The following is a 26,065-nucleotide window of genomic DNA, read 5'->3' on the forward strand; positions in this document are numbered from 1 at the left end:
TTATATGCAAGTGTAGTCACATTAGATTGTAGATGTTATTCAGCCCATGGATAATGTTATGATATACACTAAATCTGGCATTTGTTGGCACACTTTTAATATCCAATTTAAGTCTTAAACTTTACCCACTGCCATCAGCCTTTGTAGTCGCTAACTGACATCAAATTCAATATTAACGCTGACTTGTCTCACTTTGCCATGTTTATTTCTTTCTAAAGGAGTTGAACCTTTTCGTGTTCATAGTCTTTTTGCGCGTCATGTTGGGAGGCCTCCCAGCAGGGGATTTTTATCTTCCCCTGCAAAACTATACTTTACTCGCCTTAGGGATGCAGGGCTATCCTGCATAGTTTCTTTCATAAATTAGATTGTAGGTTGCAGGATTAGAGCGCGTTTATTTTCTTTAGGAGGACACAAACCTGGCAGAGAGACAACTCGGATTATTTAAGTGAAAGTTGCACCAAATGTTCAAACTTTTTTATCTTTTGATACGATGACTTGAAATAAATCTTTTATTCTGTGGGCTGAATTCAGACCGAAATCAGACAGAATTTGGCTTCATGTTAAAGTCTGTTGTGCAAGTAATTATCTTGTAGCAGGAGTGAGCAGCTGCAGCTTTTTAATTTATTTTTCATAATTTGATTTGTTTCTTGGATTGACTTGGTGTCTGGAGCGTTGTGGTTAAGAGTGATTATGTAAACGTGTAAACACAGGTGGTCTTTTGCCTCTTATTTGCGAAGCTGGCAGCTGGTTGAAATGGTAGGACTTTACTTGCCCAAAGTGGGATTTTTGATGGAGCATAGGGTTAACACCTCACCATACACTCGCTATTTCAGCGAGTGTCTGTAGTCCGTTATTACCCATGACTTTCTTCAAATTTCACAATTTAGGCAGCTTGTAGAGTCATTAAGAAGATGCTTAATCCCAATGTCTTGGTCAGTTGCATGAGAAACTGCTATCTCTTAGATGTGTTGGTGAAGTTCCTCTGATTTTTGTAGACTTGCCCTAAAGTTTCTCTCCGCTTTAACTCTTGTTGAGCTATACATTAAATGATTCCTCCAACTTGTCTCCATATCAAATTTTTTTCTCCATGCAGCCTTCCACCACCCACTGCTGCTGTTGCATCTGCTAAAGGTAGCCGTATCCTGATTCACTGCGTCTTCATGTGTTGGGTAAGAAGTGTCATTAGACTACTAACAATGTAAACACCTTTTAAATGCTTGATCTAATTTACCCAAATGGTTCATCAGGTTAGGACAGAAAGTCATTGAATTTGACATTCTTGGGGTCAGTAACCTGACCTCTAAATGTTTGGGAAACCATGCAAAAGATCGCAAGCTCTCTGCATGACCCAACAGCATTGATGTTTGAGTTATTTAATTGCTCAATTTTTAAATCAGTCAAGGTTTTATGAGCTGGATCTTCTTCACACAACAGAGAACAAGGTAAATTGAGTCGACTCGTAACATGGTAAGGCATTTTGTCTTTCCCCTTCTTCTCTGTGTGTGAGGAAATCTGGCCACAGATCATGACTGAGTGGCATACCATGGCTGCGCAGTTTCCAAAATCAGACAAGGATCCATCTGATTTTGTGACTCGGCCTGTCATGATATGCATGTATCTTCCTCCGAAACAAAGGATTGGAATGGTCAGGTTGGTAGTGTAAATCACATCACATCACTTGTAGATGGTGAAGCATTTGTTTAAATTGGGGTCAAGCATTTTCAGGTGTCTGCTTTGTCAATACTCTGGTGCCACGTCTTGCTAAACACACGAGAAGCTCTGAATTGCGAAACTGCTGCCCCTTGCAGATGTTACAACAGCAATGGCTGTCGAAAGGCTGCAGGGAGAGAAAATGAGATCCGAGGACAGGAAAGTGGAATTGATTTCATGCTTAGCAAAATGAGGGTTTCAGCGGAGGAACTTTTTGTGGCGAGGCTACGGAATCAGAAGGAACGTTTGTCTGGGCAACTGGGAGATTTACAGTTTTTCATGCAGCCAACTAAGACATTGGGGTTAGCATCATCCCAAATGGCTGGCAAAGATTGCTTGTAACTGTCAGTGTAGGGCAGGAAAGGCAGGTATAGGTTAGGGAGGGCATCCATCGGTGAGCTCTGACTGGATGTGAGGACCTGTCACACTTGACCAGGTGAGCTACCTGAAGATTTGTCATTTGTTTACTTTTTATTTTTCTTGTGACTTATCAAATTCTTCCTTGTTTTGAAGAGATGAAGGCTGCAGCACATTCCTGGATCAGGGGATTCCATGTTGGACACCACCACCTGAAGAAGGCCCGTCCTGGATGGCTGCGGTGATGACCTAGCCCAAGATGAACCAACCCTTCTACCACGAGGACTTTGCCCAAGATGAACCGACCCTTCTACGACGAGGACTTTGCCCAAGATGAACCGACCCTTCTAAGATGAGGACTTCGCCCAAGATGAACCAACCTTTTCCACCTTTTTTCCACGGGATATCTTGAGGTACGTTCTTTCAGATGGTACTCAATGTTTAATCCATATTTACTTAATACTAAAGTGTGCTTACTCTTATTTTTTTTTTGTTAGATGCTGGACCTTGCCAAACTGTACACATGCCTAAATGGCTGCTACGTCACTCTGCCCAACAGGACATGGTCACCGAGATTTTTTTTAAATGGACTTTAACCCCCCCTGTCCCCACTGACCCACAACCACATATGACAAAACACTGTACATGTGATGCATCACCACACTGAAATATAGACACTGCTACTTTCAGCCTGTTTCAGTCCGTAAAAGATCGCAAGCCCTCTGCATGGCCAAACAGCATCGATGTTTGAGTTATTTAATTGCTCAATTTTTAAATCAGTCAAGATTTCATGAGCTGGGTCTTCTTCACACAACAGAGAACAAGGTAAATTGAGTCGACTCGTAACATGGTAAGGCATTTCGTCCTTCCCCTTCTTCTCTGTGTGTGAGGAAATCTGGCCACGGATCATGACTGAGTGGCATACCATGGCTGGGCTGTTTCCAAAATCAGACAAGGATCCATCTGATTTTGTGACTCGGCCTGTCATGATGTGCATGTATCTTCCTCCGAAACAAAGGATTGGAATGGACAGGTTTGTAGTGTAAATCACATCACTTGTAGATGGTGATGATGTACATACACTGCTACTTTCAGCCTGTAATGTTTGACATTGAAAACTTGTATTTATTGCCTTCTTTATATCAAGTAAAACCTTTGTTCTTAACTTTATGGTTGACTTGTATTTTTTCAGTGATTCTGTGATGAGTGTTATTTTGACAAGTTAGTGCTTTGAACTTAAATATGTGGAATTCTTTTAAAACTAATTGCACTGATCTGTTACTGTAGACTTGACACCTTTTGACACTGCTCCAAGTGTTCGGTTTCTCTTAACCAGAAAACTCAAACCCTATATGGATTTGTACAAGATTTTAAAGGGAATATAATAAATTGGAGTCTAAAGCAGGGAATGCCACAGTGGATGGTGATGCTGCTACTTGCCCCATCTCACAACTTCCTTCCTTCTAGCCACTAACACTAAATATGGCTAATGCATAAAAATATGCCACTGAACATTAGACTACTTCTTTTAACTACAGATGTATTTTTACTATTTTATTTAATCTGGCTTTTCGTTTTATCTTTTAATCTTGTCTTTACCATTTTACGCCTAAAGGTTTTATTTTTCAACTATGGAAAGCACTTTGTAGAGTTGTTTTGAAAAGTGCTATTAAAATAGTTATTTGAACAGTGTTGCAGTGCCATTAACACCAGCAGCAATATGAGCAGCCACACATGCAATGCTAATATTTCTGACTGTCTCAGCCTCAGGTAGGTGATGTGATGAATCACAGCCAGATAACACTCCACACAATATTCAGCAGTTAAATAAATCACCAAAGTGTGAGGCACAGATGTACAAGATGTTTCCCAAAGTGAATCAGACTTGGGACAACCGAGCGGTAGACAAAGAAGTCAATGACTTGTTGCAAGCTGCAAACACTGGTGACCCAAGATGGAGAGAGGGGCGAGGAGACAATTCTTCCAGTCTCTGGATCCAGTGCATCATGAATTACACAGGAAAAAGAGATGACCAACATTTTGGTTGTGTGATGATGCTTTTGTGGAGAAGGGGACTGTCTTTTGTGTTTTGTTTGTTTTTTTTTTCTAATCAATTCACCAGTCAATTATTATTTTTTTTTTTTTCCATTTCTTGGACCAGACAATGTTGAAAAATGTTGATCATTGTTTTTCAAACCTGTAAATGATGTTCTCAAATATCTTGTTTTGTCCACAAAATGAATTGGTTTTAATGATTTGTGTTATATGGAACAAAGAAATTTAAAAACTAGTACCGCAAGTGGTTCTGAACGGGTTCGAGCTCGAGGGCTCGCAAGTCTCCGTGTGCCCACGTCACCATGCGCGCCTCTAGCTCATTTCCCGTTTGTTCACCGCTTGCGGTACTAGTTATGTTCAGTCCAATTTTAGAGGGTACTTCCTGTTTAAAATGGCCGAATCCCTGTTGGGTGGAAGGCTTGTCCGTAAACGTGTTCAGGGAAGGTCCCTTGACTCACATATCAAGTTTTGTGCAGAATGGACAATGTTAGACTTTACTTCCTGTTTCGGGCTTCTACTTCCTGTGGGGAGGTAATCTTTTACGGACATGTTTAAATCATAAAGAAACTGAAATTTTTTGTATTTTTTGTCACCACCAGGAGGTGCTGTACTGTACTGTTGTACTGTTTTTGCATAGATGTCTTCAGCCCATCAACCATAGCAAGTTTTGTTCAGATCAGACCTTACTTCACAAAGTTATAAGAGTTTCGTTCTCTGCTGCAAAAAAATCGCAATTTTCGCCAACATGTGTTTTCGTACGCCATGTGACATTTTTTACTAACCATAAGCATCGTAAGCTCAGGTGGCCTATAATGACTTGTGCACAGTGACTGCACCAAGTTTAAAGGTGATTACACCAAAACTCTAGTCTTGGTGTAATGATAGTTTGTTTAAATACCATTGGTGCGAAAGATTTGGCGTGCAATCCAAGATGGCGGCCATCCTGTAGGATTCACAGGAAAGTCGTCAGCGACTTTTTTGACCATCCCCACCTAATGAACGTGTGTACCAGGTTTCCACTTAAAGACATCATTTTTCACCAGGTCTGATGCGGTTGCAAAAATTGGTGAGTTTTGGGGTATGTTCAGGGCCTCAAAAATGCGATTTATTTAGCGGGCGGAAGAATAAGAATTACTCCTTCAGTTTCAATGGGGTTCTACGCACCTTGTGCTCGAATCCTAATTAAATCACTAATGGTAATATCTCCCTAAATTGTTCCACCATACTTAAGTAACAATGTAATGAAATATAAGAGGTAATAAAATAAATAAATACATTTCTCCTAATGTGAACCAAATATTTTACAGTTGACAAACTACCAGTGCGAGTGTTGAATATTTTTGAGTAATCCAAGGTCAATATATAAAAGGAACAAAATGTATCCTATTTGTCTAATTTTCATGTGTGACAAAATAATTTTATTTTGAAAACAGGTGGCCTATAATGACAGGCCTGTTCAGGGGACACGCAGCTATCCTACAAATTATACTTAAAGGTAGGTAATCTACTCTAAACCTACAAACTATGTAGTTCATTTCTATTTATGCTAAAAGTCTATGATTTAAGTCCAGCCGTGGAGACATCAATAATTTCAAACACTTATGGAAGCAATCATTCTTTAATGTCAAAGGTAATGGGTTTTCTTTCTTTTTTTAATATATTTTGACAACATTACTGCAATACTGTACACAGACGTACGTGTATTTGCCACATGGTGGTGATATACACCACTAAATCACTCAAGTTTGTATGAGTGCACCCTCTTTTCAAAAACATATGCATGTATTTAAATAGAAGAAAGGCTGTTGTTGGGAGCAAGTTTTTTTTCATGTAAATGTGCAACATGACATTAAAAACAACCCGTGTCCTTTGAACTGTTTGTAACAAACACACTAAAGAACATGAGGTTGTTGTATTACTAAGCTTGATGATATCCGGTATCAATTTATGACTTTTGTGTTCTAAATGTGTGTGATCTTTATTAATTAAATTACATTTATTTTTCTCCACAGGCTTTTAGCTCATATTGAAACCTTGAAAAAGTGTCTGAAAGGCTGTAACTGGAAACTGCTCTGCCAACATAACCAGAGCTGTCAACTTAAATATGGTGTTGATTTCAAAGGAAAACGACTTAGAAAGTAGGAGCCTACTTCATAAATAGAAAGTGATAAGCACCTCTATGTTGTTTGGTGTCAAGGCCTAAATATGAGGATGACCCGCTGCAAGGACCCCCCCTCCTTATATTTCAGACAAGATGACCTCATTGAGGAGACCACCTGCCTTGAGTGGTACAGTGAGTCTGTGGGCAACAATGCAGCGACGGTTACAGTTGTCTAAACCAACGCTCTTTGGATGCTTTGTGGCAACGCTGGGGGCATTAAGGACTATTGGTGGTTTGATTAGTGGCGTGCCTGCCAAAGAGTAATTAATGACTAGATACACACACACAGACATATGTTGTCAGATCAGTTTGGCTCTCAGCCAAGGGGTTGAATCGGGGGAGGTTAGGATTGGGTTAAACTGCAGCCAAATGAATTAACCCTAGATTACAATCATGAGTTTATAAATCTAATCTTCTTAAATTCTTAATCTCCAATATAGGCACACTTGAGTGTATCAGAGAATTTGGCCTAATAAGCTACAAACCAAGGGATTTTTAACAAGCTGCCGTAATTGACCACTGTTTGTGTCGTTTGAAACTCCAAGGTTACACCATACTGTGGAGAGCTCTGGAGGTTACTCCAAGTATAAAAACAATATTGGTAGCTTGATATGTGTGCCTCTCAGATTCTCTGTCATACAAAAACACATCGATAAAGTCAGACAATTGTGAAACAGCAGCAGCTTTTAATCTTGAAAAGCAGCTGTTGAGCGACTGCAAGAGGCCAGAGAAACCTGAGCAGAGTAGATATGGAATCAGGTGTTGAAGTGTCTCTCTCCAGTCTGTCAGGTTGTGGGAGTAATTGTGCTCACAGCCTCTGATGTTTGAAACATTACAAATATATATGTATAATGACATTTCTATCAAACACATTTGTGGTAAATGAATGAAACATTAGTGAGTGATCAAATCCAACTGCAGGGCACCTCTTACTTGCTCTTTAAAGTGAAATCAAACCATCATTGGTGTCATTCATCATCACACCCAAAAAACATGTCGGAACATGTCCCAGCAAGAACTATGTTTCTTGTAAACATAAGAGACACTTGCATTGTGTTTCTGTAAAGTTTTGTGTTTTAAATTTAATTAATTTTGGTCACGCTGAATGCTTTAAACCATATGTACACAGACAGAACATAAAAAATCTTCAAATTCTTCAAAACATTTATGATGCTGTGATAACTTGTGTGTTGTATTGTGTGTTGAGCAGCCCATGAAATGGCTTGCATGTGCAGGGCAGGCTGACTTGGCTGACCTGATCCTTGTCCCGATAGCTTCGTTGAAACTGAGGGACATTCTTGATAAATTCCTGTAAACCTCACGAGGACTTAAATCCTTCCGAAAACGCTTGGAATTCAGAGGCAGAAACAACCTCATGGTTCTGATTTGAACCTGCCATCATATGATCATCGATCATGTCAGAGAGTTCATGTTCTCCTTTCTTTTATTAATTTTTGACTCCGGGGGACGTTACAATTGACAGGCAAAATGTTGGTATCATAAGTTGACTCTGATAAGTTTTAGATTTAGACTGAATTCCACAACTTTTATGCCAGCACTGCCATAAATTAGCCGAGACAAAATGTATTTCTCATCTGAAGTTTTATTCCTGGCAGTGTGAAGGTTGCTCTCAAACCTTATTTAGATCTCAGGTCATTGTATGCATTACTGAACTGTTGGAGGCCTTGGATGAACTCATAAGCTCAGTATTTCAAATATGCAGAGTATGCATACTAGGAATCAACCAGTCTTACTTGACGGCATATGAGCAGGGGCCTTAAAGCTTGAACCAAAAACTGACTCGTGGCAACATATGTATTTTAAATCTAAGGAAATAAACTCTGATGCCAGTGTTGTTTCTGATAACAGGAGGAAGCAGCTCAGTTATCAAAGCCCCTGCAAACATGAGCTCTGTACTCTGTGACCACTCTGTGACCACTCTGTTCTGTTCAGCTGCTTTTCTCCCCTCTGTGTTTTCTCTTCTTAATGATCGACAACAGCCTTTGTATGTGTTTGTTATATGTATTGATGAACAGTGAGTGTGTGTGGGGGGTGTATTGGGGTGTTTTAAGTTTTTAAGTACCCTGTTATGTTTCTGTGTGGCGCTGTACAAATGATGTTACTAATTGATGAGCCTATTAATAAGGGATAAAGGGAAATGGTGTCACTATCCAAATAAATGTTGGCATATCCATCTTTATCATTACCTTTTTTTCTAATTTCCTATTGTTTTTAATTATTTTATGTATGTTTTTATGTATGTTTTTGTAAATATGTAAATATATACCAAATGTATGTTTGTGTGTATGTATATATATATATATATATATATATATATATATATGGAATTATTGACTCTGCTGAACAGATGTTTTCCCTCTGGGTGCGTGCAGGAAGGTGAAAACACAGAGTGACAGGTGTTTTTGCATTTTTGTGGCATTGGTCTACAATAACACTGATTGATTCTTGGATAAAGAAATAAAACAGACACGCTGTTTTTGTTCATGATTGGGCAGTGGCAGCAGAAACGAGAGGAGGAGGAGCCAGAGTGAACACCGCCACCACCACCACTAGTACCACTGTCTCTGCTCTCTCTCTGCGCTTAGCTCTGCTGACAAGCTGCGTGGCGTCACGAACGCAAACAATACAACTTTATGATACAATTGACGCTGTCTATAATAAAAGCGTACGACGCGCACTAATGGCTCGGGCACGTTGCTGCATTTTGGGACACGACACAGTTTTACGCTCGGAGAAGAAGCGGGTTTGTTTGAACTGAGCCACAAACTTCAAACGCATCGACGACGGCGGAACAAGCTGAAACGGAGATAAAGGAATCCGCAGCAGCGCTGCTGTTATCAAGGTAACTGACATACTCCTCCTAAAGTATCAGCCACACTGTTCCAGGTTTGTTTGACTCTTCTACTTCCGACATGTTGGAGTTTTAACTTGCAGCTCTTTGATGTGTGCTGGTTGGAGCAGGCTGGATGTTAACTGCTGCTGCTGCTCCTGCTGCTGCTGCTAACTTTGTAGGAAAGTTGTGCGGCCGCCGCCGTTGCTTACCGGAGTTTCACATTTACTGCACAAAACGAATTTGATTTCACGCTGAGTCCCTCCACGGAAGTCCACCGTCCCCTTTCATTGAGCCTGAATGGCCGACTTAAATGTATCTGCGGTGAAACAATGGGCTCTTTTAGGCAGAAGATATTTATTTGGCCGTTTTGAAAGTTGTGCACAGTTTCTGGGGCTGAGCCAGAATTGTGACAGGCGTGCAATACTCACGAGGTGATCAGTTGTGTTGCTATTGCGTCTTATTACGAACTCATACATGATTAGAATTTGAGTGCAGAATGCATTATGTTTTAATAGTCAGCATTTGGAGTGGGTGTCACGATACGGTCCACAATACCAATAATATCACGATACAACGATTCTGTGATAATACATTGCGAGACAATCATGAAAGCGATACATCATGATATCTATATCTATAACTGAAGAATACAAAACATCAGTGAAATGTTAAAAGTGTAGGATTTATCTATTTATTCACAACATAGAGAACAAAGTAAATAAAGTCTATGTATTGAGCATAGATGGAGCATTTCTTTGTAGCTTTGTCTGCCATTATCCCGCTGTAAACTCCCTAGCAATAGCAATATTTGCCCTGGTGTATCGATTATCTTGTTGCATGAGGAAGGATCATCATTATCCTCCCACTTAAAGCTACAGGCTAGTCTGCACTGGGGATGGGACGATATATATACGATACCATCAAACATTGCAATAAAAGTAGATTGTGTTAAATATCCATTATTGTGACAAATTCAAATGTGGTAAATAGTTCATATTTGAATTAAATGGCTTTTAAATGCTGTCCATCTTGCCAGCATACAGTCTTAGTGATTTATTTTGCCACAAGAGGGAGCCTGCATCATTTAAGTCTTTCTAGAACCTCTTGATTTCTAATGATCTTATTAAACTAAGACTCTTGTTATTCAAGTGTTCAAATGTGCTTTTTTTCCCGTGTTTCAAAATTAGTAACATTAGTTCATCTCTTTCATCTGTACATCTGGAATCTGTTAGAAAAAGCACACAATCACGGTTGAATATGAACCAAATTATGTTAGTTTGTGTAATGATGTTTAGAGAAGATCCACCTGTTTCCATTCATGAATCTAAAATTATAAGAATTGTTTTTTATGAATCTACAATTACTACAGAATTCGTATGATTATAGCGACAGGATATATCTAAACTCACTGCACATCACCAAAAGAAGTAGTCAGGGTTTCATCTGCTCCACAGAGGTTATATAATTGAATTTATACGTAGTGGGTCTGATGTGTCACTTATGTGGGCAGGAAAGCTTTGCCTGTGCTATCGTCTTGTATGTGAGCCAGCAGAGAAACAGAACAGGCTGTCAGGAATTTACTGGCTCCTGTGCAGTTGGAGGTGACTCATAGCCCTGAAATGTTTATAGGGGTGGAAAGATGTGATAAAGAGCAACACACCCAGGTGTTGCGTCTTTACCTAACATTAATCACGGAAGCTTGTATTTTGAAGTCAGTGTAGCTCATCTGCTGTCACAAGTTTGAGTGTTGACATTGATGTATGTTTCACAGTGTACATTTTGGTGGCACACTGTGTGCACGCACTGGTTTTCTCAGGGAGGGCTTCTTATCTGATCTCCTTTCATCTCTGAAGTCTGAAGTTCACTTCTGGTGTAAACCAGTGCAGTAGGAGTGTTTTCTTTTTCAACAGCCCATTCATCAGCTGTTGGCGTAGTGAGTTTTGTTTAATCATTAAGGGGGAGGAGTGGTTTGTAGTCATCTACACATTTGAAAGGGCATTCATTCATAAAATCTGTTCTTCATGTTGAATTATGAAACAGTTCAATCTAACAAATGATTATCTCTTCCCACTGGTGCTAATGTTTTTCTCCTTTACATTTTTCTCCAGGTCTGTTTCAAGATGTCTGTCAGTAACCACGAAAACAGAAAGTCTCGCTCCAGCTCTGGCTCCATGAATATCCACCTTTTTCACAAGACGTCTCACGCCGACAGCCTCTTGACTCAGCTCAACCTGCTACGCAAAAGGAAAGTCTTCACAGATGTCATCCTCAAGGCTGGCAACCGATCCTTCCCCTGTCATCGCGCCGTCCTGGCCTCCTGTAGCCGATACTTTGAGGCCATGTTCAGTGGTGGGCTCCGGGAGAGTCGTGACGCTGAAGTCAACTTCCATGACTCTCTCCATCCAGAGGTGCTGGAGCTTCTGCTTGACTATGCCTACTCAGCAAGAGTCATTATCAACGAAGAAAATGCAGAGTCGCTCCTGGAAGCTGGAGACATGCTCCAGTTTCACGACATCAGAGACGCAGCATCAGAGTTTCTAGAAAAGAATCTTCACCAGTCTAACTGTCTGGGGATGATGCTGCTGTCGGACGCCCATCAGTGTCAGAGACTGTATGAGCTGTCATGGAGGATGTGTCTGGCAAACTTTGCTTCTCTCTTCAGGACAGAGGACTTCCTCAGCCTGCCCAGAGACAAAGTCCAGGAACTGATTCTCAGCGAGGAACTGGAGGTGGAGGATGAGAGCCTGGTGTACGAGGCTGTTATTGACTGGGTTAAGGCCGACATGGAGCGAAGGCACAGCGAGCTGCCCGAGTTGCTGCGCTGTGTCCGCTTGGCGCTGCTCCCTGAAACATACCTGCTGAAGAACGTAGCGTCAGAGGAGCTGGTGATGTGTCACAAGGTGGGCCGGGAGATTGTTGAAGATGCTGTGCGGTGTAAGATGAGGATCCTCCAGAACGACGGTATTGTAACAGGGTTCTGTGCTCGGCCAAGAAAGGTCAGCCAGGCCCTGCTGCTGCTGGGAGGTCAGACTTTCATGTGCGATAAAGTTTACATGATTGATAACAAGACCAAGGAGATCACCCCAAAAACAGACATCCCCAGCCCCAGGAAAGAATGCAGTGCCTGTGCAATAGGTTGTAAGGTATGAATGATTTATTTTTTTTAATTTACCATTATATAGTTGATTTTAATCGAGTGACGTTATCTTGTCTTAAAGTCTCTATTACCTGATTAATTGTGTATCTCTTTTGTTAGCTGAGGTTTGTGTGAATACTGCAGTCTGTACAGCCAGTTGCCCCAAGGGGACATTTAAGATACCTTTGATTCTCATAATGTCATTTTTCTGCCTGTTTCTCAGGTTTACGTTACAGGAGGACGTGGCTCTGAAAACGGAGCCTCCAAAGACGTTTGGGTCTACGACACGTTACATGACGAGTGGTCCAAAGCAGCCCCCATGTTGGTAGCCAGATTTGGACACGGTTCTGCAGAGCTGGACCACCAGCTGTATGTTGTGGGAGGACACACTTCTCTAGCAGGATCTTTTCCTGCCTCTCCCTCTGTGTCTCTCAAACAGGTGGAACAGTACGACCCTCAGACTAATAAATGGACACTGGTGGCTCCGCTCAGAGAAGGGGTGAGCAATGCTGCTGTTGTTGGCGCCAAAAACAAACTCTTTGCCTTTGGGGGCACCAGCGTCAACAGAGAAAAGTATCGCAAGGTTCAGTGCTTCGACCCTTGCCAAAACCGTTGGTCTGTACCAGCTTCCTGTCCGCAGCTGTGGCGATACACTGCTGCAGCTGTGGTTGGTAACCATGTTGTGGTGATTGGTGGCGACACTGAATTCTCAGCTAGTTCTGCCTACCGATTCAACAGCGAGACGTACCAGTGGTCGAAGTTTGGAGACGTGACGGCCAAGCGCATCAGCTGCCACGCAGTGGCATCTGGAAACAAACTGTATGTGGTCGGGGGATACTTTGGTGCTCAGAGGTGTAAGACACTAGACTGTTATGATCCATCATCGGACTCTTGGGAAAGTGTGACCAGTGTGCCCTACTCTCTCATTCCAACCGCCTTTGTCAGCACGTGGAAGTACCTCTCTGCATAGTGGGATACGCTCTCTGAGGTTTTTATGGTGAGTAATTTTAGTTTCCTTAAACTGACACCAGCAAACAATATGACAATTACACTTGCTATTCATAGCGTCCCTATTGTCACATAATAAACAGGAACTGATTTTATAGATTGTCATTGTTATCTGCACTGAGTTTAAACCACAACGTCACTTCTTTAACAAACCGACGTGAATGTCAGTTTGAACCGGACAAGACCAGTTTAAAACCCCTTGCTGTTGTCAGTGTTGCTAGTGGTTACGGTTACACATTATCTAGCTGCTTTGTTGGCTGGGTGTTGGATAAACATAGTGGAGACCTGGGTTAGAGTGCAGGAGGAATGTCAGTGGTCCTGGTAATTACAGAGTGCTACAACACAGAGACCAGTGTCAGTGACAGGACCACGGTGGGGATCAGGTCTGTGCTTCTAGCACCAGGGAGCAGTTGTAAGTAGTAAAAAGTGATATGACTCATGGTCTATAAACATATAGAGGGCTTTGGAGCGAGAGCAGCACAGCGTTGAGTTTGTCTGGTAATTGGTGGCGGTCAGTCGTCGGTTCCCCGACTCCTTCAGTTCACATGTTCACAAGCTCTCTTGGACAAGTTGCGTACGTGCGTATGTACGAGTGTCAGTGTGGTGAAGTGCTGCAGGAATGTGTGTGAATGTAGAGTAACGTGCTTTGAGTAGTTGTAAAGATAATTTGACATAATTTTATCTGCTATTGTATATACACTCACATGCCACTGTTTTTAGGTACAATCTGCTCATTTAGGCAGGTAGACATGGTCAAGGCGAGCTTCACAATGTGATATGGTTGTTGAGATGAGTGAAATGAGTGAATGAGCAGCAGTTTGCTGTGTGAAAGATGCCCTGATGATGTCAGAGGAGAAAGACCAGACTGGATCAAGTTAGAAAGGCCACAGTAACACTTGTACACTTATTACATCCAGGATATGAAGAAATATCTTAACTGAATTCACAACTTCAAACTTCATGTTGAAGTTGATGGGCTGCATCAGCAGAAGACCTCACCTGGTGTTACTCCTAAATTCATATACTGTAGATGCATAGATACAGGCACAAAACACTTCAACTACATTCCAATTAAAGTAAGGATTCTTTTCAGGAAGGAAAACCTAATTCAGTGCCATATGTGGTATTTGTTCTGCAAAAAATAAACGTCAGCTCAGCTATCATTTCAAAAAAGTCAGCAAGAAGAGTGAGGAAAAAAAAGGATCCACCTGAGGGGATCTACAAATATATTTGACTGAAATGTTACATACCATATCAGTGAAGAATTGCTCAGACAGATGTGCCTGAAGGAACGGCAGGTTGCAGTTTTCACTGCTTCATATGAGCTCAGAGAAGATCAGTCTTTCCTGAGGGTCTTTTCAGTGTCACACAGTGAGGTATGAGTGATGGAGGGAAACAAAAGGAGGGAATGTGGTGATATTTTGTGGAGTTTTAAGTTTACATCTTTAATTAATAATCCTTTCAAAGACCATCTTGCAATGGGGTCACATCGGCCATGGCACCAGTAAACACGTTTGATTTTTCAGCACGAGTATAGTAGTTATTAGTACTCAAATAACCAAGTAGTTTTTGGTTAAAAAAGGTTTGTTGTGTTTTTGGTTTGTTGAAGGAACTGGTATTTTCCACAGAATTTGACCCTCCCTTTCGTTTTGTCTTGGATTTTCCCGAGTCTTTCCCTGTTGGGAGTTGCCTCTTTAATTCTCCATGTTTGTTGCCATTGTTTACATACAAAATTTATGAATTTACCATCAGTAGAACACGAGTGTGACTCAAAATGGGCTAAATTCTTTGCTGCCAAGAAGGTTGAAAGTAAATCTAAACTGAACCTAGTGAGAAGCAGGAGTCTTAAATGTGACCTGTGTCTACAGTAAACAGCTAGGTGTTAGCATTATGAGGCTCCTCCTGGTATCAACCACATGTTCGTTTAGGTTTTCCAGCCTGATGGAGACAGAAAATCAAGGCTCTGCGGGTGAGAGAAAGAGTGAGGTGGCAGACGTTATGGCAACAACAGGGTGACATAGAGGGCTACATTCACACACCTACACACAGATATACTACATATTCAAACAGAGTAGGTGACAATGAGAGCAAGTCAGACCAGGAGAAGCAAATCTATATTTTGCACTGTTTGGCAGTCGAGACGCCTGCCTAAAAATACTCAACTCCAGAGACTGCCAACTCTCAGCTGGGATCAGAGAGGAAAATAAATGTGTGTATTTGTATTTGTTATAGGGTTAGACACAAAGTGGCTAAGGTTAACGTTAGGGATAACACTCTCTTTAGGCTGTCCAAATGAATGGAAGTCAATGCGATGTCCTAAGAAGAATAGCTGTGCAAATCTGTGTGCAAGCGTGTGCCTTTTATGTTTGTAGTGGGGCTGAAAACCACCAGTCAGCTGTCCAAGTATTTGCATTGTTTTTACTCAGTTGTGAAACCACATTTTCTACTTGTAGTACTACCCCCACCACCCGACCCCACCCCCTCTCATACACACTCACACTCGCACACAGCCAGTCACATTGCTGACATTGTCTGCCCTTTAAAAAGCCAGTCATCCTTACTCTAATTTGGGAGGAATGAAGGTGTGGCCTGCATTCCCATTAATAAAGATTTGTTAATATTGTCCTGTGGTCGAGGCCTCGTGGTTGTCCTGCCACTCGTGCGTGGCCCGTGTGGGATCACTAGGCCTCCTGCTCTCTTTGTCACCACCTACTGTAGTTTGAAGCCTCGCGAATTTCCACCAGATGTGACTAACCCCAGACTCCAGGGCCAAACCAGAACCCACTGTTGATGGGAAAACTATTTGTAAATGTTAACGCATTGTACTGCATATTTACTATGCTCGAGACAGGAGAAGTAAATAACAGCAAATAGTAAATAAAAAAACGTTTAGTTTTAGCTTCTTCATAAACACGTTTTACACTCAGACTTTAAATTGTACATTTGATGTTTTGGGGGGTTTCTCTGTGAGTAACATCACAGTGTGATCTGGTCAGTTGTTTGTACCAGACGACAGGCAGACAGGATGTAACTAGAGAACTCTGCACAAAGTTCAGCATGGTCTCTCACTACCACTGAATTATAATGGACCCAGAAATGACTCTTATCGACACTTGAGCCTTTGTTTTCTCAGACTCCCTCCTCCTTCTCTGACCCTCCCTCCTCATCACATCAACCAAAAAAAATCACTGACGCATTTTAGCTTTCCAACGGCTTCAACTGAAGCACTTATGAGGTGGGCATGGCTCTGTTTGATTGGGCACACCTGGAGAGGTCAGGGGGCCGCAGTTGGAGTCAGCAGCGGGCTCTCTATATCCCCAGACAGCTGCTGTAAAAAGGAAAGGTCACACTGGGATCAGGGAGGAGGAGCACAGAGGCCCTAGTTACTCAATACTAATGTTTTATTAATGCCTTGCTGTGAGGACCACCAGGAGCACATGCTGAATGAGGCCTTTATTGTGGCATCTGTGTACAACAACGATTCTACCTCTTCTCTCCAACACACACACAGGTTAAGTTAGCACGTGCACATGCACACACTTTGTCGCTTGTCCCTTGAGTAATCAATCTGCCACGTTAGAGCCCTCGGCACGGCTGCCTACATTTGCATAAACCTAATGGAGTTTTTATTGGTCTTTTCACCACGCAGCAAGCAACAAAAAGCAAAAGGGAAAGAGATGCTTAAAATGGCAGAATAATCACCAGACTAATTTGATTACGCCCTGAAAAAAGAGATGAGCTGTCATACAGTTACAGGGGCCTCCTCAGAAAGCCAGCTGGACATAGTGTGTCTGTCTGGTAATTAATCTGAATTACATAATATTTGCGCCTCTAAAGTAGCACTGAAGTGCCATCTATTCAATCACAGAGAGCGTCTTTGTTCCAGTCTTGAACTGGAGTTTCTGGAAGGATTCATCAAGACATGCCACGGATTATTTTGTGGCTGTACCAAGATCCTCACAGCTCATCCTGGAGTTCTTTATTTGTCCCTCCATATAAAGCAAGCTCATGTAAATGAAGTCACTGTGATTCAAAAGATAGTCAATACAGTGGAATTCTAGGTGGTCATTAGTAAACATGGCACGGGCCCTGTTGGTCACAGGGGACAGATTAAGAAAGAGGACTCAGCTTTGGTTTGGTGTGTTGTGGGTAATTGGGCCTCCAGAAGACGCAGATGCAACAAAAAAAAATGGAGGCATATGTCCTGATGCAGGTATCATTACTTTGATGAATGTGTTTTTACAACTGTGTGATATTTTAAAGGGTAGATATGGTACTAGTGCTGTGAGCCGCATTATAAATGTATGTAACTATGAACTTTAGCATTTAAAAAGGTTACTGCCATCCTAATTCAAAACGTTATAGAGCAAAGAAACACAGAGGGAGCTCCACTTAAACCTAGAGTTACACTGTGTTCATGCTCCTACACATACACGTATAATTACAAACACTGATCCATCCAGATGACAAGTCAACAACTTCAATGCTTTAAAAACATTCCATATATTAATTAATAATTTCTCACTCATGGCTGCAGCTTGATTTGTTTGTCTAACTCTTCTGGCAACCAGGGTGTTGAAGTGCTATGAGCTTGGGTGGCGGTGAGTGGCTTAACAGACAAAAACAGTAGCAGAGTTTGAAAATTGAAATCATGAATATGTATTATTATTAGTGAAGCCAAGATTTCAGTGATCTCTGATGACATATCCTAGATGGATGGATGGATAGATATTTTTAAAATAGTGGGAAGCTTGACATTAGCCCATTAATTTTCTCAGAAAAGAGTGACTTACTCCTTTAGTGGAGGATGGAAACAACAGACAGACGGAGGCAGGTTAAACCTCTGAGTGCCGGATCCAATCACTGCACAAATTCCCAGCCCATCTGTTTTGTGAGCTGAAAGACAAATTGACTCATTCCATCCCTCACAGCAGCGCACCGTGGTTACTGCAGTGCACCAGACCAAAGACACACACGCGGGACATGTGGGCACTCTCTAGGTTACAGTTATTTAGCTCGCCACCTGTTGGCATCCCACACTCACTCGCTGTTAGCAAGAGGAGGTCATACCTGATGAAGTCTTATTGCCTACTCTGAAGCAGTGAGACAGTTTGAGTGTAAGTCACGATGAGCTTGTCTAAAAGTATATAAGATGTTAACAGGTGAATGCTCTTTGTATATTATTAACCTGGGGCTGGGATGTTGTTTGATGGATGTCTTGGATGTAACCCTACTAATAGAAAAGTACATTTGAACTCGATCCCTATTTGAGCTACACTTTTCATACGCTTTGTCCTTGTTGACGTTGTTGAGTTCTGATCGTGCCGGTGGGCTCAACAGCTCTTATCCAACACTGATATCATCGTGTTTTTAGAAGACCTGAGCCGCAGAGTATTTACGTTTCAGAGACATGCTCTTCATTTTTTTGCACTCGAGGGAGATTAGACGGCCAGCAGCAGTAGAGAAGTGCGGCCATTGAGCCAAGCCGACAGTATGTGCCTGGAGGAGCTGTGGAAAACTCCATCAGGCCTGCAGTTGCTTGTTGAAGAGGAAGTGTTGCTACTGTTATGTTACTCAGGCAGTTGGGGGTTTCTTTTAAGGCTGGCCTTTATAGTAATATACCAAAACTAACAAACATGGTCCTGTTTTATTCCTTCACATCATTATTATTTTATTATTATTATTATTATTCCAGTGAATGTGACTCACTGTTTTGCCCGAGGTAACACGTTCACGACAACAGTAATCAGTGAGTAGAGAGGAGTTAGTTGTGAAAATAATAAGTCATTATGTTATCCAAATAAGCCCCCAGCAAAGCCTGTATGTAAATGTCACCTCGCTTCCTTTTGAAATGGAGAGCAAACATATACTTCATCCTCATGTGCTCTGACAGAGTCATCATTGAAAATATGCAAATTACATGTAAACATCATGTTCAGGCTTCTCTCTAACCACCTCGAATAAGCTGTGGAACATTCCTTCATAACAGCAGGGGAGGAAAATTAGATGCTCAAGTATCTGAGGTCGCTGGAGACGAGCGATTCCAAAAACAAACTCGTCCCAATGTTTGGAGTAAAAATGGTGATTAACACATGAAGGAATTTGAACCACAACAAAAATCTCATACTGTATAAATTATATCCGGATCAAGCAAATAAGCGGATGGTTTAGGAATATGTGTTTTATCTGACTCCAGAGAAGCTTAATGTTACAGAGCAATGTCTTCTCCTCTGCCAGCCTCGGATATTTATTACCTTGTGACATAAATGGCTCGAGCACTTTTAAATCCCACATGACAGGAGGACTTTGGTTAAATAAAATCCATCCTGAGGCATTCATATTAACACTGTGTGGGTAACCCCGATGAAGTGGTCGTTTGATAAGCTGATATGTGGCTCGAGGACCAGAGTCTCTGCATTCCTCTCTGTTCCCTGAGAATGTTCAGGCCTCGCCTCCGGTCATGTGGACACTCCTCATACAACAGCGGCTCCTGTGAGTTCACAGGATCCAAACATTAATCTCCCTCTGTCTCTTTTCCACAGATCAGCCGTGGTGTCTGGTATGTGGTCTCCCTTTGCTGTCTGCAGAAAGGAGGAGGAGGAGGAGGACGAAGGTTGTGTGTGTGTGTGTGTGTGTGTGTCTTCGCTCTGGCTTCATCCAGCCCGATTCACATTATCCTCATGTGCAGATGACTGAAGGCCTGAATCCTGGAAACAGCCCAGAGACCCAGGGAAGTCTTCAGCCTCTTTGCACCTGATCTGTTTACTCGTCGTTCTTGTGTAACTTTCCCATGTAGCCACTGGCCTGAGCTGGACTCATTTCTGTGTACAAGTTTAACAGCATACGTGTGCGTCAGTTAAAGATTTTCTCTTTCTACTGCATGGATCAAATAAGCTACTGAGACTGTATCAGCCCTAAACTGCTCAACCGACTCACTCCATCATCCAACGTGTTATCTCGCCACCTTTTCATTAAACCTTAAAAGGACTTTAGATAAGGTGTCTCACTGACGTATTGTTTTACAGTGAACTTAAAATAAGAAGGTCCGCTGTCCTTTGTTGTGGTTATTCTGTCCTCCTGACACTGGGCATTTACTCAGGTGTAATTTATTTTGACTGCTGATGGACTAAATTAAACCTTTGCCCTGCCAGGCGTATGGGGAACTCGAGAAGACGTTTGGGGGAAGTGTATGATTTTGTGCACAGAAACAATCTTCCTGTCTGTATTTTTAGACATTGGACTTAGGCTTCCCTCAATTTTGGCGAGCTAAATTTGTATCTTACTCCTTGACTTAAAAATACAAGCTCGCGAAAGAGAATGTGGCCCATTACGGCTGCAGAAGATACTTTTCCGTATGTTTTGATGTCATTTCTCATGTGTTTGGCGTCTCAGGGTTATGTACAGTTCTACCTGTATTTGTTCAAGGAAGGGTAACCGTATGTCTTTTCTTTGCTCTGAACATATATATATTTTTTTTAAATGTGATAAACATTTTTACAGAAGTCTCTCATTTTAAACTACATTCTTAAAATGTGTGATTAAGCTTAATAGCAGCGATCGTGCTCAAACTTAAATATTGCCAAAACCAGAATAGCTTAGTGTTGTTTTGGATGTGAATGAGAAAAGCTGGATGTTTCCAAAGTAGTTAACATTGTAGGTATAATATCCAGTGTTTTGTGTGTACAGTTTTTATATTTGCTTTTGTAATTAATTTGTAGAAGGCTTTGATTTGCACAGTTTGTATTAAGAAATCTTTTACTGGTCTTAATTTTTGTATCCTTGTCTTAACCCAGATTGGGTCGTGTCTGTGAATAATCGATGCTTTTTTTGTAGCAGTTAATTCTCAATCTTCACGTGTGAGCAGTTTTTTTCAATATATCAAATATACTGGTTTGTTAAGCTATTACTGATGCACCATCTGTTACTACATTACTTCATGACCTACAGCTCATAACTTGTCAATAAATGTCATCTTGTTCAAAAACATATTCTCTTGTTTGTTCGCTGTTTTCCAGGGAATGACTGGAATTTGGCAGCTGTGTCATTAAAACAGTGTAGGCAGCCATATAATCACACAGGTACTCTTAACGTGCCTGGAATAGTTTCCAAACGCGAACGAGGAGCAGTTCTGGTATTTACCAGGAAAACCCATATCCGTCCCCCTGCGCTGTCTTTATCTTAATACCCTTCTTGTCACACATTCTCCTCATGTGTACGTAAGGTGCCAGCCGCTCCTGTGGTGAAACTAATGTATAATGTGTGCAAGTACATGATATCTCAAAGCCTAAAGACTGTGCTAACGGCACAGTGTGAGTCAGGTGATGCTCCCTCCATACTGCTCTTTGTGCAGCGGCTTAGTTTACGTGAGAAGACGTTGCAGACCAGACTGGGCGTTGGGAGGGAAGAAGTTTGGTTGGCACGTTTTGGCAGAGTGGCAGGGAGGAGAGACAGAGAGGAATGTACCCACACTCAGATTTAGGGGAAGTGGCTTTGAGTGTGCTGCTGCCTTCAATTTCATGTTTGAAAGTTTAGGTTTGCTGTGTCTCAGTGACGGGACCATTATTCCTGTGTTGTCTGAGCAATCAACCGCTACTCTGATATCAGACTTGGAAAGATTTTTTATTGAAAACGCATGTACAACATTTACATTTACATCTCGTCACATGTTTGTAAAAATGTGACAAAACAATTGCAGTGTAGTATGTTGTCCAAAATTTGACAAAAAGGTCATAGGTCAGTATGTTGTCCAAAATGTGACAAAAAAAGGCATAGTATAGTATGTCGTCCAAACTCAGTCGAAAAAGTCATAGGTTAGTATTTCGTCTGAAATCAGTCAAAAAAGTCATACTATAGTATGTCATCCAAAAACATTCAAAAAAGTCATAGTATAGTAGGTCGTCCAAAATCAGTCAAAAAAGTCATAGTATAGTATGTCGTCCAAAATCAGTGAAAAAAGTCATAGTATAGTATGTCGTCCAAAATCAGTCAAAAAAGTCATAGTATAGTATGTTGTCCAAAATCAGTCAAAAAAGTCATACTATAGTATGTCGTCCAAAATCAGTCAAAAAAGTCATAGGTTAGTATGTCATCCAAAATCAGTCAAAAAAGTCATAGGTTGGACGGTTAGTATGTCGTCCAAAATATGACAAAAAAGTCATAGGTTGGACGGTTAGTATGTCGTCCAAAATATGACAAAAAAGTCATAGGTTAGTATGTCGTCCAAAATCAGTCAAAAAAGTCATAGGTTAGTATGTCGTCCAAAATGTGACAAAAAAGTTATAGGTTAGTATGTTGTCCAAAATCAGTCAAAAAAAGTCATAGTATAGTATGTCGTCCAAAATGTGACAAAAAAGTCATAGGTTAGTATGTCGTCCAAAATGTGACAAAAAAGTCATAGGTAAGTATGTCGTCCAAAATATGACAAAAAAGTCATAGTATAGTATGTCGTCCAAAATGTGACGAAAAAGTCATAGTATAGTATGTTGTCCAAAATCAGTCAAAAAAGTCATAGTATAGTATGTCGTCCAAAATGTGACAAAAAAGTCATAGGTTAGTATGTCGTCCAAAATGTGACAAAAAAGTCATAGGTTAGTATGTCGTCCAAAATGTGACAAAAAAGTCATAGGTTAGTATGTCGTCCAAAATCAGTCAAAAAAGTCATAGGTTAGTATGTCGTCCAAAATGTGACAAAAAAGTCATAGTATAGTATGTCGTCCAAAATCAGTCAAAAAAAGTCATAGGTTAGTATGTCGTCCAAAATATGACAAAAAAGTCATAGGTTAGTATGTCGCCAAAATCAGTCAAAAAAGTCATAGTATAGTATGTCGTCCAAAATCAGTCAAAAAAGTCATAGGTTAGTATGTCGTCCAAAATCAGTCAAAAAAGTTATAGGTTAGTATGTTGTCCAAAATCAGTCAAAAAAAGTCATAGTATAGTATGTCGCCTAAAATCAGTCAAAAACGTCATAGGTAAGTATGTCATCCAAAACAGCACAAACACATCTCAGGAATGCAGAGGGCACCTGTTCCAACCTGGGCTTGAACCCGGATCTGTTTTTTCAAAGGCGAGAGGACTAACCGCTACACTAACCTTGTGGATACATACTATAGTATGTTGTCCTAAATGACATCAAAACACCATACTTTAGTATGTCGTCCAAATTGTGACAAAAACTCATAGTATAGTATGTCGTCCAAAAACAGTCAAAAAAGTTATAGGTTAGTATGTCGTCCAAAATGTGACAAAAAAGTCATAGGTTAGTATGTCGTCCAAAATGTGACAAAAAAGTCATAGGTTAGTATGTCGTCCAAAATGTGACAAAAAAGTCATAGGTTAGTATGTCGTCCAAAATGTGACAAAAAAGTCATAGTATAGTATGTCGTCCAAAATGTGACAAAAAAGTCATAGGTTAGTATGTCGTCCAAAATCAGTCAAAAAAGTCATAGGTTAGTATGTCGTCCAAAATGTGACAAAAAAGTCATAGGTTAGTATGTCGTCCAAAATCAGTCAAAAAAAGTCATAGGTTAGTATGTCGTCCAAAATATGACAAAAAAGTCATAGGTTAGTATGTTGTCCAAAATCAGTCAAAAAGTCATAGGTTTGTATGTCGTCCAAAATCAGTCAAAAAAGTTATAGGTTAGTATGTTGTCCAAAATCAGTCAAAAAAAGTCATAGTATAGTATGTCGCCTAAAATCAGTCAAAAACGTCATAGGTTAGTATGTCGTCCAAAACAGCACAAACACATCTCAGGAATGCAGAGGGCACCTGTTTCAACCTGGGCTTGAACCCGGATCTGTTTTTTCAAAGGCGAGAGGACTAACCGCTACACTAACCTTGTGGATACATACTATAGTATGTTGTCCTAAATGACATCAAAACACCATACTTTAGTATGTCGTCCAAATTGTGACAAAAACTCATAGTATAATATGTCGTCCAAAATGTGACAAAAAGGTCATAGTATAGTATGTCGTTCAAAATCAGTCAAAAAAGTCATAGTATAGTATGTCGTCCAAAATCAGTCAAAAAAGTCATAGGTTAGTATGTCGTCCAAAATGTGACAAAAAAGTCATAGGTTAGTATGTCGTCCAAAAACAGTCAAAAAAGTTATAGGTTAGTATGTCGTCCAAAATGTGACAAAAAAGTCATAGGTTAGTATGTCGTCCAAAATGTGACAAAAAAGTCATAGGTTAGTATGTCGTCCAAAATGTGACAAAAAAGTCATAGGTTAGTATGTCGTCCAAAATGTGACAAAAAAGTCATAGTATAGTATGTTGTCCAAAATCAGTCAAAAAAGTCATAGTATAGTATGTCGTCCAAAATGTGACAAAAAAGTCATAGGTTAGTATGTCGTCCAAAATGTGACAAAAAAGTCATAGGTTAGTATGTCGTCCAAAATCAGTCAAAAAAGTCATACTATAGTATGTCGTCCAAAATGTGACAAAAAAGTCATAGGTTAGTATGTCGTCCAAAATGTGACAAAAAAGTCATAGTATAGTATGTCGTCCAAAATCAGTCAAAAAAGTCATAGTATAGTATGTCGTCCAAAATGTGACAAAAAAGTCATAGGTTAGTATGTCGTCCAAAATCAGTCAAAAAAGTCATAGGTTAGTATGTCGTCCAAAATCAGTCAAAAAAGTTATAGGTTAGTATGTTGTCCAAAATCAGTCAAAAAAGTCATAGTATAGTATGTCGTCCAAAATCAGTCAAAAAAGTTATAGGTTAGTATGTTGTCCAAAATCAGTCAAAAAAAGTCATAGTATAGTATGTCGTCCAAAATGTGACAAAAAAGTCATAGGTTAGTATGTCGTCCAAAATGTGACAAAAAAGTCATAGGTTAGTATGTCGTCCAAAATATGACAAAAAGTCATAGGTTAGTATGTCGTCCAAAATGTGACAAAAAAGTCATAGTATATATAGTATGTCGTCCAAAATGTGACAAAAAAGTCATAGGTTAGTATGTCGTCCAAAATCAGTCAAAAAAGTCATAGGTTAGTATGTCGTCCAAAATGTGACAAAAAAGTCAAAGTATAGTATGTCGTCCAAAATCAGTCAAAAAAGTCATAGGTTAGTATGTCGTCCAAAATGTGACAAAAAAGTCATAGCATAGTATGTCGTCCAAAATCAGTCAAAAAAGTCATAGGTTAGTATGTTGTCCAAAACAGCACAAACACATCTCAGGAATGCAGAGGGCACCTGTTTCAACCTGAGCTTGAACCCGGATCTGTTTTTTCAAAGGCGAGAGGACTAACCGCTACACTAACCTTGTGGATACATACTATAGTATGTTGTCCTAAATGACATCAAAACACCATACTTTAGTATGTCGTCCAAATTGTGACAAAAACTCATAGTATAGTATGTCGTCCAAAAACAGTCAAAAAAGTTATAGGTTAGTATGTTGTCCAGAATCAGTCAAAAAAGTCATAGTATAGTATGTCGTCCAAAATGTGACAAAAAAGTCATAGTATATTATGTCGTCCAAAATCAGTCAAAAAAGTCATAGGTTAGTATGTCGTCCAAAATGTGACAAAAAGGTCATAGGTTAGTATGTCGTCCAAAATGTGACAAAAAAGTCATAGTATAGTATGTCGTCCAAAATCAGTCAAAAAAGTCATAGGTTAGTATGTCGTCCAAAATCAGTCAAAAAAGTCATAGGTTAGTATGTCGTCCAAAAACAGTCAAAAAAGTCATAGGTTAGTATGTCGTCCAAAATATGACAAAAAAGTCATAGGTTAGTATGTCGTCCAAAATGTGACAAAAAAGTCATAGGTTAGTATGTCG

General features: G+C 40.4%; 1 protein-coding gene and 1 long non-coding RNA gene across 2 annotated transcripts; both read left to right on the forward strand.

Moving 5' to 3' along the window:
* The first annotated feature begins 39 nt into the window (after window positions 1–39).
* LOC131465927 (uncharacterized) lies at window positions 40–3,197 on the forward strand. The gene is made up of 3 exons (XR_009241355.1): window positions 40–2,146; window positions 2,224–2,480; window positions 2,565–3,197. It is a non-coding gene; the product is annotated as an uncharacterized LOC131465927 (long non-coding RNA).
* Window positions 3,198–8,846: 5,649 nt separating this feature from the next.
* On the forward strand, window positions 8,847–21,267 carry enc3 (ectodermal-neural cortex 3). The gene is made up of 4 exons (XM_058638975.1): window positions 8,847–9,146; window positions 11,246–12,280; window positions 12,497–13,270; window positions 19,824–21,267. The coding sequence occupies exons 2-3, from the start codon at window positions 11,258–11,260 to the stop codon at window positions 13,241–13,243; spliced, it is 1,770 nt and encodes a 589-aa protein (XP_058494958.1). The 5' UTR covers window positions 8,847–9,146; window positions 11,246–11,257; the 3' UTR covers window positions 13,244–13,270; window positions 19,824–21,267.
* The last annotated feature ends 4,798 nt before the right edge of the window (window positions 21,268–26,065 follow it).

The sequence above is a fragment of the Solea solea genome, chromosome 9 (genome assembly GCF_958295425.1).
Source record: "Solea solea chromosome 9, fSolSol10.1, whole genome shotgun sequence".
Taxonomy (NCBI): domain Eukaryota; kingdom Metazoa; phylum Chordata; class Actinopteri; order Pleuronectiformes; family Soleidae; genus Solea; species Solea solea.

Excerpts from the sequence above, each read along its gene's own strand:
- enc3 (XM_058638975.1), top strand. The coding sequence starts at position 11,258 with ATGTCTGTCAGTAACCACGAAAACAGAAAGTCTCGCTCCAGCTCTGGC. Across the intron at positions 12,281-12,496 it reads CCTGTGCAATAGGTTGTAAG|GTTTACGTTACAGGAGGACG; the intron begins GTATGAATGATT and ends CCTGTTTCTCAG.